This window comes from Diabrotica virgifera, chromosome 8, assembly GCF_917563875.1.
Source record: "Diabrotica virgifera virgifera chromosome 8, PGI_DIABVI_V3a".
Lineage (NCBI taxonomy): Eukaryota > Metazoa > Arthropoda > Insecta > Coleoptera > Chrysomelidae > Diabrotica > Diabrotica virgifera.
In genome coordinates, this window is record NC_065450.1 from 22330472 (window position 1) to 22344566 (window position 14095).

Here is a 14095-nt window from a genome sequence, read left to right on the forward strand (position 1 = left end):
GATACTATTATAAATTATAAAATTAAACATTTTCGTCATATTGACTAGTTTCATTCATTTTATCAAGATAGATACTTTGGTTGTTAGGTAGTAACTAGGGTGCATAACAACAATGGAGAATTGAGTTTTTATTTAGTTGTCAATAATTTTAAGTACAATTTTGATTATTATAAATTAAAATATGAGCGAAAGTGAATTTGAAGAAATTGAACGGGCTTGGGAAGAAGGGTGTTCCGCAATTATTCCCGAAAAATCCAAAATCCGTTATCAAAATACCTAACAAAGTTTTAAAAAATGGTGCGAAGGCAAGAATTTAAGATTCGAAGAAAAGACTCTATTGGCATATTTCGTTCAAAGACATATGCAGTTGAAAGCTCCTGGAAGCCTCTGGGCAGAATATTCAATGATTAAATCCACCGTTTTTCTTTATGATGGCATTGATATTTCCAAGTTTTCAACTTTGATCGCGTATTTGAAGAGAAAAATTAACAAATTGTACCATAAGTTTCAATATTAATAAATAATTCGTTAGTTTTCTTTATTCTTTCAAAAAATAAATTAAAATTAAGAGGTTTTTTAACTCGACGGTAAGTGAATTACTTACCGTCCAGTTGGAGTACTTACCGTCGAGTTGGATTACTTACCGTCGAGTTGCTAGTAAATGTCACCTAGTGACGTAAAATCTGTCACGGTAAACAGTCAAAAATGATCAATCGTGCAAAAAGGTATATTGTTTATGTGTAAAAGATTGAGTAAATTTTGAACTTCAAAAAAGTGGTTAATAAAGCTTAAAAAATTACGTCCTAACGAAATCGATTCGTGGTCGGTGGAGGGGAATTATTAAAATCCGTGCACTCAAAAGATAAAATTGATTCTTCAAACATATGCTGCGATTAATATCTCTCAAATTTTTTCAATTTGTATGTACTCGTAGTCTTGTAGAGTACGTTATGTACACATATCCCCACCTAACGTTACAAAATGTTAGGGGGTACCCTCCTTATCACTCAGGGATATGAAAAATAGATTACGACCGATTCTAAGACCTACCGAATATCCACATATAATTTCATAAAAATCAGTCAAGCGGTCTCAGAGGAGTATGGCAACTAACACTGTGACAGGAGAATTTTATAGATGTAAATATATAGATGGCTATTAAAAAATGGGGATTGGTGATAGAAGAGAGAAAATTAAGAGTTTTATGTATTTTTTAATTCTACACCATATAAAATTCAAGTAGATAATTTTGACCAAAAAAAATTAAAAAAATATCCGGGTGGCAACCCCCTTATAATTAATGGGTATGAAAAATAGATAAAAACCTATTCTCAGTCCTACAGGATATACGTGTAAAATTTCGTAAAAATCGGTCTAGCCGTTTCAGAGAAGTATGGTAACTAACCCTGTTACAAGAGAATTTTATGTAAATAGAAGTAACTGTGAATTAAATAATAAAAGTGGCTAACTTTGACCGCACTTAACCTATTGTGCGTCCCACCTTGACTTTACAGTACAGGTTCTTATGACCAACAGTGATGCCAAATTTTATCAGAAACAGGTTTTAAGCAAACATACTTTTTTCTATAGGATAACTATTAATAACTTAGGAATTAATATTATTGACATTTTGTGGCTGTCAGGGGTTCTAAAACACTTTTTTTTTGATAAATACCTTTATGTGAACAAAATAAAAATAATTTTATATAAAACATTTATATAATAATGTATTTAAGCGCATAAAATAGGTAGGTACACTTCGCCTCAAAAAAAACTGGTACACTTTTTTTTCAAAATGTAAACCTGTGTTCAGACTGGACACAATGTCTCGTGAATCACGGCGTTGTTGCCAGCACAGATAATGGAATTGCACTAAATCTAAATACAAAAAATAACGTTCAAAAATCATGGTGGTGAATCGTAAAACGGGCCATAGGTAACTCAATGTAAAATTATAAACTGTTAAATTTCTGCTTCCCTAATCATTTTACAACAAAAATCATGAGAAGCTATTTGTATGGGATGAAAATCTGTATTAAAAACAAAAGCTAAAATTGTTCTAGGATTTAAACACATTCCAACATTTTGAAAAATACCTACATTTGCCACAGTAGGCATGTGTGTAAAAGTTAGGCCCACGTTATTATTTACCTTATTGTTCGCACACTATTGACTGAATAAAACATCTTTATTATTATTACTTTCTCCTCAACTGAGGCTATCTTATCAATTTTATTATTTTTTTAAACAAGAAATGATAAAATAAAAATTTTGACAGTTCAAATTGTCAATATTTATAATAACTTCACTGTGACGGAACGCAACCGATACACATTATGGTAATGTGTGTGGCCTAAATTTGGCGTATTTCTGTGAAAAATTCTTATTATATTTCTCATGATTCGAAAAAAAAATGAATACATTAAATAAAACACATTGAACATTTTGACAGGCGACATTTTCCACCTATGTGCTTAATATTTCAGCAGTTTCGAATTTTATTGTAATAATACATAATATTTAAGTTTCATAATTGTTCACTGTAAAAGTTATTCATTTTGTATTAATTTCAAATTTTAATTTTTCCAGTGTGTTTTATTTATTAGTATCCCACAACTTTACGAGAAACCCTTCACATTTCTCGATTTTAAATTAAACATAATAATTTAATGTCATTAGAGTTATTATCGGTCATTCATGTCATATTTGTCATAAATTATAATAGAACACGAATTAATTTATGGGTACTTAATTGAGATGACGGAACATTACAAAATTAATAAGAGAATTTTTTAGGATGCATGTTTAAATAAATGTGACTGACTAATCGAGAATGCTCGATGTTGTTTTAATTTTTAGTAAACCTACTAAAAACTTGCGGTCTGCCGCACAGCCCTGCTTTTACTTGGTTTGATATAACATTTTAGTTGAACTGGCAACGTTGCCTAGAAATAAGAATGACATATGTGACAAGACCAATTTACACAACTAGAAAAACACGATTTTCGGTTATAAGACTTGTACCAGTTTTTTTGACGCGAAGTGTACCTACAGAATAAATAATTAAAATACATTTAAGTTATAAATTTTAGCTTCTTTCTATAATCCCGTCTTCCTCACTTTCACTGCCACTGTCGTAGGGTGTAAACACATTAAAATGACAATAATTTCATCTTGGAAATCAGTCATTACGAATAACAATAAACTGCAATTAGGATCCAAATTTTCCAAATAAGCAATGAGTTACTCAACACAATGTTATCAGTAATAATTTTAAGCTTATTTAGTATTCTTTGTTATAACTTAATTTAGGTGAACTGACCATCAACAATTATACTTCATTTATTCTCAACTGTAGGACCTGGTAGGACAATATAAAAATTTACTTAAACTTGAATGACTATCTATTTTATATTTTTCTTGACATTACTTCAGAACTGTCTATACTGTCAATACATAAATTAACAACCATAACAACATAAAATTAACAACATCCACTTTTAATGTTGAATATTCTAACATTCTTAAACAAAAAAAGTTATTATTACGTATATCGATTATAAAATTACTGATTACTTTTCGAAAATGACTATCACTCAGAACAAAAACAATGAAAAATATTGTTTTACTTGACTGTAACGGGTTAGTTTTTATTTAACATGTTTAGGGACCTACATTTTTAGGACCTTGGTAATGTCCGATTGAAAATTATTTTGAAGAAAATCGGCATCGCCGCGCTAAAAACCCAATAAGGATTGTATTGTCGTATGTTCGTGTACTGTAAAGTCGAGGTGACATCCAGTTTTCTTTTTCTTCCTTATAAACTTTTTTCTAATGATTTTATTGGTTCGTTTGAATTCTAATCGTTGGGCTGAAAAGTTCGTAAGCTAACATAGAAAAAAAAATCCTTTTTTTTTGATAAATTTTGATTTTATTATTCAATATAGTTACCTTCGAGGGTTATACGACGATTATAGCGGTCGTATAACTTTTCAATACCATTTTTATAGTACAATTGGTCTTAAGCCTCAAAATTAGCCTCAGTTTCGGCGATTACCTCTACATTGGTATTAAATTTCTTTCCAGCGAGCATTCTCTTGAGGTCAACGAAAGGGTGGTAGTCGCTGGGAGCCATATCTGGTCAATATGGTGGCTGCGGATGCAATTCGAAGCCTAATTCATGAAATGTGCCATCGTCTTCGTTGATTGCACAGTGCGTTGTCTTGATGAAATAGCACTTTCTTCTTCATCCTTCAAACGCTCCAATAACGCAATGTAATAGTCGCTGTTAATGGTTTTTCTCTTTTCAATATAGTCAATGAATATTATACCATGCACATCCCAACATCTTTACTTAGACCTAAGCCTTTCTACCTTTAGGTGTAAGGCTGGTGGAGTTGAGTTTGGCATTGTAGTCTCCATGCTTTCCGATCTTGCGTTAGGTTTCTTGCACTTTCCAATGTCAATCCCTTCTTCTCGACTTCTTTCCTGATTTCATCTGCCCACATAACTCTTGGTCTTCCTCTTTTGTTTTTCCCCTGCACTCTCGTTTCGAACACTCGTTTTGTTAGCCTCTCGTTCGACATTCTACACACGTGCCCGAACCATCTAAGTTGTCCCTCCATTTTTTCATTAATTGGTTCCAGTTTTAGGTTTTGTCTAATTGTTTCGTTTCGTATTTTGTCTGTCCTCTTTCTGTTTGCTATTTTCCTCAGGAACCTCATTTCCATAGCATTGACTCTGGATTTTTGTCTCCCCGTCAATGTCCATGTCTCGCTACTATACATGATTGTTGGTCTAACTACTGATTTAACGACTGCCGTTTTTACTTTCTCCGGTATCTCTTTTTTCCCCAAAAATGTTGTTTTCATATCGTTAAATAAGCTTCCTGTTCGTCCCATTCTTTCGTTTATTTCCATGTCTTGTTCACCATTTGATTCGATTATTACTCCTAATTCTATTGCGTGTCTTCCTAATATTTAATATTATCATTGTTTTTGTTTTCTCTGTATTAATTTTCATATTTATGTTTGATAGTTCTTCTTCTAGGATTTCAAGATTGTTCTGTAAGTCTTCTCTGTTTTCTGCTATCAATACCATGTCGTCTGCAAATAGTAGCTCCGATAGTTGAGTCCGTTTCATTTGCCAGTATCCTAATGTTAGTTTTCTCATTCTTCTCTTGGCTTTCTTTATCGCTTCTTCCAGTACCACTGAGAATAGCAGTGGACTCAGCACGCATCTGTGTTTGACGCCTTGACTTGTAGTAAATTCTCTGGATTCTTCGTTATTGGTTCTTACTGTATTTGTATTATTTTTGTACATATCCTTTATTACTTCTATTATGTGTCTGTCGACTCCCCTTTCTTTTAGTGTCTTCATACGTCCTTTCTTTTAGTGTCTTCATACGTCCTTTCTTCGGATTCTGTCAAACGCCTTTTCGAGGTCAATGAAGCACATATGTATCTCTCTATTCTTCTTGATTACCTTCTCGGTCTAGGTCTTGCGTGCTTCTGTCCTTCCTGAATCCACACTGTGTGTCTTCCATAGTTGTTTCTATTTGGGTTTTTATCCCAACATACTGATGCCATAACCTTGCCAGCCGACTGTTGCGTCTTTTCACGCTTTGAGGTGGGTTCATCACGTGCATGACTGTCGCTTGGACTCCGGGGTGCAATGATGGAGCCATGAATAATCAATTCGTTGTTGTTTTTGATTGATTGTGAGCTCTCGCGGTACCCATTTTGCACAGAGCTTTCGCATACCCAAATATTCATGCACAATATATCCTTCATGCATATTCAGGCACATTCCTTTGATACCTATAGAGCAGCGGTTCTCAACCTTTTTGAGTGATGTACCACCTACAGTTATTTTTATTATTTTTGGTACCACCTATATTTTTAAATTTTATTATCAATACTTACTAAGTACTACTATTTTAATTTTTTCTGTGTTTTGTGTACCACCGCCAATGATATGTACCACCAGTGGCACATGTACCACAGATTGAAAACCTCTGCTTTAGAGTCTCCGCTATCTCGAACAACTTCACTTTACGGTCATCCAAAATTATTTTATGGTCATTTTTTATGTTTTCGTCGGCACCAGCCTCTTTGGGGTGTCCACTGCGTCCATCGTCCTCAGGGCTCATTTCGCCTCCTTTAAACTTAGCAAAACCACTTCTTAGCGGTTGATTTTCCTGAAGCAAGTCCGAATAATGTTTATCAAGCAATCAAGCGAAGCCTTGTCTTCAAAAGTATTTTTTGTCGCCAAAAAGCAATGGTTTATTAAGACACGAAATTCCTTTTCATACATTTTTTTAAACTGTCACAAGTTGCTTCATTCAAAATGCTATATTTCATAAAATATTAGTTCGATAGTTGTGTCAATCAAATTTATACACGCATCTTTTGAAGGTTATGGCGATTAAACATTAGGGTGGGTCGAAAAACAATAATGTTTCATTTTTTAATCGCTAAACCGCGGAAAACTTGCCTTTGGGGTATATAAGTAAAATGCAAAGTAAAATATAGTTATATATTGAACCCCCAGCTAGCGCATCACACTTAAAATTTAGTTTTTTTCAGAAATCAAGACATTTTTCAATTATTTTTACAATCTTTAGCCAATAATATTTGTACGTGCTATAGCAGCGTCTCCCAACTGGTGGGTCGCGACCCAGTAGTGGGTCGTGGGCGGATTTCAGGTGGGTCGCGGCGTGGCTCTTACAGTAGCTAAATAACGTACATATATATATATATATATATATATATATATATATATATATATATATATATATATATATATATATATATATTTATATATATCATCATGGGTGAGGGATGGGTCGCGAATATGATAAAACATCAGAAGGTGGGTCGCCAGACATAAAAGGTTGGAAATCACTGTGCTATAGTGAAAGCTGTTTAGTTAATAGTTTAAAAAATAGGAAATACATTTGAAACAGACAATATCTTTTAATTTACGGTAGCGCAAAATACTCAAAAATTGTTAAAATTCACATATTAGCACGTTAAAAGAAGGTGTGGTCTAGTATGTTGTGTTGGGTATTATTAGCACAATCCATTTTTTGTTCTTTTACTTTACGCTCCATTTAATTGGAATATAATTATTATAGTGTGTTTAAAGTTATGAAGGATATAAATAAAACAACTTATAATTTTAATAACATGTTTAATTGAAACAAAAAAGAAACCAAATTATAGCCAAACAATGTAAACAAATTAAATGAAATTTTGACTTTAGAAAGAGTCTTTTACTCACTATTTCTGAGTGGGAACATTGAAGCTGCGCTTGCTGTCAAACTTTCGCATCGAAGCTCTGGATGCTACGGCAGATCTTATGAAACCATCTTATTACTTAGCACCGACGACTTTTTTAGATACTTCAGTCACTAACTTGACGCAGCGTTTCACGGCTTGAGTATGACATGGAAATTTTGCAAAGTTCCAATCCTCGGGTGTTTCACCAGCAGTGTTTTTGGCCTAAACTTCATCATCAGAGACTCTCCGTAACAGTGATGCTGATGTGATTTCAGTGGTGTTATAATCAAATAATTCAGTAGAGTCAGTAGCATGAAAGGTGATTTTTGGAGGTCGAAAAACCCTAACTGTTTCTGTTTCAGTAGCTAACATCCTTGCTTTGATTATTCTTCGGAATCCTAATTCTCTTATGTGTTTCCTTTCATCCACTATCATCCTCAGTAGCAAATTTTCTGGGTGGGAAAAATGCATTTCTTTCGATTACAGGATCAACTACTTTAATCAAATTCTCTGGTAGAAATCTGGTTGATTTGATAGCCTCAAAAACGTGTTCAGGTTCATCTGTTATGTATTTGATGTACTTTATTTTGAACCATACAGGTATGTATGATTTAAAAATGAAGGATACTAACAATTTATGTTCAACTGAAGACGTTTCCACACTTACAAACAGTCTCAAAACTCTGTTAGCTGTAGTCAACCATCGAGAGTGGGAAAGTGGACCCGGTTCTCGAACAGATAAGTCCACAGGGCAGTTGCCTGACTTTATCGCACAACTTATGTCTAGAAGATACTATTCATCTTTACTCAAAAGATTGCGATTAACTAGTCCTCCTAGTGGTTAGGAACGAGATGGTTTCATAAGTATCCACAGCTTCGATGCCAAAGTTTGACAGCAAGCGCAGCTTCAACGTAACCACTCAGAAATAATGAGTAAAAGACTCTTCCTAAAGTCAAAATTTCATTTAATTGGTTGACATTGTTTGACTACAATTTGGCTTCTTTTTTGTTTCAATTAAACATGTTATCAAAATTATAAGTTGTTTTATTTATATCCTTTATAACTTTAAACCCAGTGTAATAATTATATTCCAATTAAATGGGGTGTAAAGTAAAAGAAAAAAAAATGGATTGTGCTATTAACACCCAACACAACATACTAGACCACACCTTCTTTTAATGTGCTAATATGTGAATTTTAACAATTTTTTAGTATTTTACGCTACCGCAAATTAAAAGATATTGTCTGTTTCAAATTCATTTCCTATTTTTGAAACTATTAACTAAACAGTTTTCACTAATAGCACGTTTAAATATTATTGGCTAAAGATTGTAAAAATAATTGAAAAATGTCTCGATTTCTGAAAAAAACTAAATTTTAAGTATGATGTGCAGCTGTGGGTTCAATATATAACTTTATTTTACTTTGCATTTTACTTATATACCCCAAAGGCAAGTTTTCCACGGTATAGCGATTAAAAAATGAAACATTATTGTTTTTCGACCCACCCTACTAAACATCGTATGGATTTAATAACAGTAGTGCCACCTATGTGTCAGCTTATGAAGTTTTCATCCTGTTATTCGGTTTGTTTTTTGGATTTTCGTCTTGGGTCCATGATCTCTTGCGTGATCCATTCTGGTTGTCTGTCATTTTCCGAGAACTCCATGTCTTCTTATTGTACCTTTGTTATTGTCGTTTTTAGAGCAGTCCGTGTAGAAGAAAATATTAAAACCGTTAAAATAAAAGAAAACTATAAAATGATTACAAAATATTGAACATCCTCCAAATTCCGATACTACTAATCCCAACACTCTAAAAATAATCATGCATAGTGTAGGAAACAGAGGTTGAACCTTGCAAAATGGACACAAGTCCGGTTTTATTTTTTTCTGTTATATCAAGGGGTGCTTATTATAAGACTAACTTTTTCTGAAAAAATTTCGCCTCGGAACCCCCCTTTTCACGCCTTTAAAGGGGGTAATTTGTGGTTTTTGCGGAACGTAGCCCTTCCTGTACCTTTTACAAAAAATTTCTTTTATAGAAATATGAAGAGGACTATATTTTCTATGATTTATTTCCCGACAACATCTGTCTATCATCCACCGTTTAGCGGGGGTGGCGCCCCAAAGTTGACACGTTTTTAAAAAAGATGTTTTTAAAAAATATATATTTTTCCCTAACTGTAACGGAAATTAAGAAGAAATCCTGCGGCAATTATTCACAAATAAGTGACTGATTTTTTGGTATGGGTTTCACTTTAGGGTAATTGCCCTATTTTTAAGGTGTTACATTTTAAAAAACCTCTTTTTAAACCATCTGAACCGTTTATGCTAGAGTAAAAAGACTTTCAGCGATTACCTATGTACTGGTGCTATTTACAAATTTTTATAATGCACCCCATCTTTTCCCCGGAACCACCCAAAAAAAAAAGAAGAATTAATAAATAAAGTGATTTTCTTGGAATCCTTCACACACAATGCCCTTTATTAATATGCTTTATATATCATTTTGTGCACGTTATTATTACCCATGCATGGACACCAAAAGCGATTTCCTAGTGCAACCCCTGTAGCCAAAAAAATAAATAAAATGGGGGGGTTGAAATTTTTTTTTGTTTTTTGATCCATATGGGCATATGCTTCATCAATAGTGCTTTTCAAAAATATATATGGTTATTACAACATCCCTGCGGAAACCACCCCTATCCTTGAAAATATACTGCAGAAACTACCCCTATCCCTTGGCGAGCATGTTTTCACCATTTTCTCATTACCTATGCATTCTTTTTAAACAAAACTTATACAAGGTTAAAGACCACTATTTACTCTAAAAATTAGGTCCTATTCATTTTTTTTTTCGTATAAGCAACCGTTACGGCACAGTGGCGCCGTAAACCTCATATTTGCTTTGGCGGGCTCCAGTTCTTGTTTTTTTTTTGTCATGTGTTCGTTTTATTGATAACGTACTTAAAACAACACAGTGTAACCTACAAATTATGACTTATGCACATTTTACAATCTGCAAATATCTACAAGCATATATGGATCAAAAAGCAAAAAACAAAAAAAAATTAACCCCCCATTTTATTTATTTTTTCTGGCTACAGCGGTTGCACTAGGAAATCGCTTTTGGTGTCCATGCATGGGTAATAATAACGTGCACAAAATGATATATGAAGCATATTAATAAAGGGCATTATATGTGAAGGATTCCAAGAAAATCACTTTATTTATTAATTCTTCTTTTCTTTGGGGTGGTTCCGGGGAAAAAATGGAGGTACATTATTCAAATTTGTAAATAGCACCAGTACATAGGTAATCGCTGAAAGTCTTTTTACTCTAGCATAAACGGTTCAGATGGTATAAAAAGGGGTTTTTAAAATGTAACACACTGTAATTAAAAAAAGGGCAATTACCCTTAAGTGAAACCTATACCAAAAAATCAATCAATTATTTGCGAATAATTGCCGCAGCATTTCTTCTTAATTTCCGTTACAGTTAGGGAAAAATATATATTTTTTAAAAACATCTTTTTTAAAAACGTGTCAACTTTGGGGCGCTACCCCCGCTAAACGGTGGATGATAGACAGATGCTGTCGGGAAATAAATCATAGAAAATATAGTCCTCTTCATATTTCTATAAAAGAAATTTTTTGTAAAAGGTACAGGAAGGGCTACATTCCGCAAAAACCACAAATTACCCCCTTTAAAGGGGTGAAAAGGGGGGTTCCGAGGCGAAATTTTTTCAGAAAAAGTTAGTCTTATAATAAGCACCCCTTGATATACCAGAAAAAAATAAAACCGGACTTTTCCATTTTGCAAAAACTGTCCATTTTGCAAGGTTTAACCTTTGTTTCCTACACGTGTTTTATAAAACCCACCTGTGATAGTGACCTCTGCCAAGGATGGCTAGGCGAATGATGGCTTTTAGAACTGCCCGACGATGAGCTGTTGATTGAACTTATAGAACACATCGAAGACTTTCTTGAGCCGAGACTTGAAGGTGAGGACGGTGGAGTCTGGAACGACCATCCGCTGTCTGAACTTTTCAAATCTGCGATCACTTGCTCAGATGCCGGAGGAAGGGTTTTCGGGTCGCATGTGTGTTTTTCCAGTTGCTGGACGGCCTCTTGCAAGTGGCCCATTTCGGATAGCATTGCTATCTCTTCCTCCTAAAAAGTGATGAAAATTTAAAATGAATTAGAACATGTCAAAAATTCGGGATATTGTCTTAAAAACAAGCTTACGAGAGCTGTTATGACATTTTTGTGTAGGTATTTGAGGCAATCTGAAAATTTTTCAGGCAACTCTTCCATGATAGCCTAATACAAAAAGGCCGGTCTGGCTGAAGGGCCCCCAAAAAAATGGGTAAAAATTGTAAAAAACAAACCCAGGCGATTTGCGAGCGATTTTAACTCTGTGCAATATGCTTGCATGGGCACCCCAGGATTATTTACAAGGGGTGCATCTGAACTTCCGGGGATTGCATCTGAATCTATATATGGGAGCGTTCAAGTATTACGTAACGCGATTTTTGAAGATTTTTAACCCCCCCCACGTAACGCACTCTAATGGGAGTTTATGGTGGCTCCCGCCTTCTGAGCCACCCTGGATACTGAGGGGTGGTTACCCCGACTATGAGGGTTGATGTAGTAAATAAATTCGTTGTTAAGACATTTATTTACACGTTAAATGTATCACAGAAAATAACTGGTGGTATATTATTTACTTGAAATCGATGTTACCCCGTCGAATCTCAACTGCTAATTCATTTATCTGTTCTCGTAAAAATATAATTAAAGTCGGTTATTGTTTATTTACTGTTTTGGTAAGCCGAGGTGACCGTGATTTAAAGTGCTGACTGTTAATAAACACCCACTGAATATTATTGCAACTCGACCTTGTATCAAATACTAGCATGCAAAACTAGGTTACTCGTATTTATTAAACAAACATTACCACGGGCATTTAATTATTAAAAGGTTTATTTGTAATATGATGTTTATTGAGATGCTGTGTATCCCAATTCATCTTCACCTTCCCCCGAAAATTTTCTGACTACGGAAAAGGAAGAAAATTTTTCTAATAGTACCACTAATTACTTGCTGCGTTTTACGAAGTACAATATATACATTTTTCCTATAAATACTAATTAGATACAAAAAATAAAAGTGAAAATGTTCGTTATCTAGACTGTTCCCGTTTCACTTGTCACTCACGGTGTTCTCGGATTGTAAGCATATAGTCTATTCTTATGTATTTCCTTGATTTTATTGTTTTCCGATCTGATCTTACAATTAACATTATTTACCTCTGTTATTGTGAAAGGGCCTACATAAAGACTATCAAACTTACCATTCTCTTCCCTTTTTACCAGGACTAGGTCTCCTATTTTAAATTGTTGTGGTGTTGCTTTGAGCTTATTCTTTTCTTGTCGCTCTTTTTTGTGCTTTAGTAAGAAGGTTCTAGCTCTCTCGTGTGCGCTTTGTAGTTTGTAACGTAACTCATTGTAGTAAGCATCTATATTGTAACATGGTTGAACCTCCTGTGTAAGGTCTTCTGGTAGGTTAACCTTCCTGCCATATAATAGTTCAAACGGTGTGTAACCATGGTACGCGTTAGGGGTTGTATTGTAGCAGTATGTGAACATCCTGCAACACACATCCCAATTTTCTCTGTCTTCATCTATGAATGCTCTTACGTACTCGTTTAATGTTCTGTGTAGTTTTTCGCAACTTCCAATGGACTGTGGATGGTATGCCGTTGAGAAGTTGTGCTCTATTTTTAATAGCTTTGTTAATTCCTGCATTACTTCATTTTTATATTCTGTGCCTTGGTCTGTTCTTATTTGCTTCATGAGTCCGTATGTTGGTATGAAATGATCAAAAATTCCTCGGGCTATTGTATCAGCTTCTTTATTGCACACGGGTATGCTGACCGCGTATTTAGTAAGTTCACATAACATTGTTATACAGTATCTATTACCTTCGTTACTTTTAGTGAATGGACCTATCGTATCTATATATACTATGTCCCATGGTTTGGAAGAAGTGTCCGATATCACGAATTCTTCGACATGTGTTTTTTTCGGTTTATTAATTTGACATTTATGACATTGTTTAACGTATTTTCTTACGTCTTTTTCCAAATTTTTCCATCTAAATCTTGCTTTTAGCTTCTTTATGAGTCTGTTATTTCCTACGTGTCCTCCAAACATCGGATGATTGTGATAATCTTCTATTAGCCTGTGTTTTTCTTTGTCTTCTTCTATTGTTTCTGGTACTTCACATATGTATATTTCAACATTCTTTAATATTTTGTTTCCTTGTTTAATAAATTCCTCAATTGTGCACACTTTAAAAATAATATCATTTACGTATATTTTTACTTTACGTACTGCATTCTCTACCGCCAGCTTATCAAGCTGTGCCAACATTTGGTTTAAATCGAAATGATTGAATCCTGTGGCTATGCTCTTGCTGCACTTTATTTTGTTTTTGACCCTAATGCTCAGCCTTGGTGAGATTAGTTCTGCTCCAAAAGACAAAATTGGTAGTCTATGCGCCTCTAAATTATTTAGTACCTTTCTTACTGTCTGTTTGTGGGCTTCTGGCTGTAGTGCGAGTTCGCTTTCTGCCTTCGTTTGCCTTGCTTCCTTCTTATTTTCTCTTGCTTGAGCTCGTGTTATAGCTAATATATGGGTATTGTCTATGTATAGGTTCTTTAGTTGATGTAATGTTATTCTTGAAAGACTATCTGCATAGTTATTTTTCCCTGTTATGTATTCTATTTCGAAATCGTATTCCTCT

General features: G+C 34.2%; 1 protein-coding gene across 2 annotated transcripts in view; it reads right to left on the reverse strand.

The window, feature by feature from the left end:
- The window catches only part of LOC114333316 (protein MTSS 1), a 262400-nt gene that overhangs the window by 100462 nt on the left and 147843 nt on the right, over positions 1–14095 (reverse strand). For both annotated transcript variants that reach the window (XM_050658843.1, XM_050658844.1), the window contains exon 7: positions 11168–11458. In XM_050658843.1, the coding sequence (XP_050514800.1) occupies positions 11168–11458 (291 nt within the window). The remainder of the gene's footprint in view (positions 1–11167; positions 11459–14095) is intronic.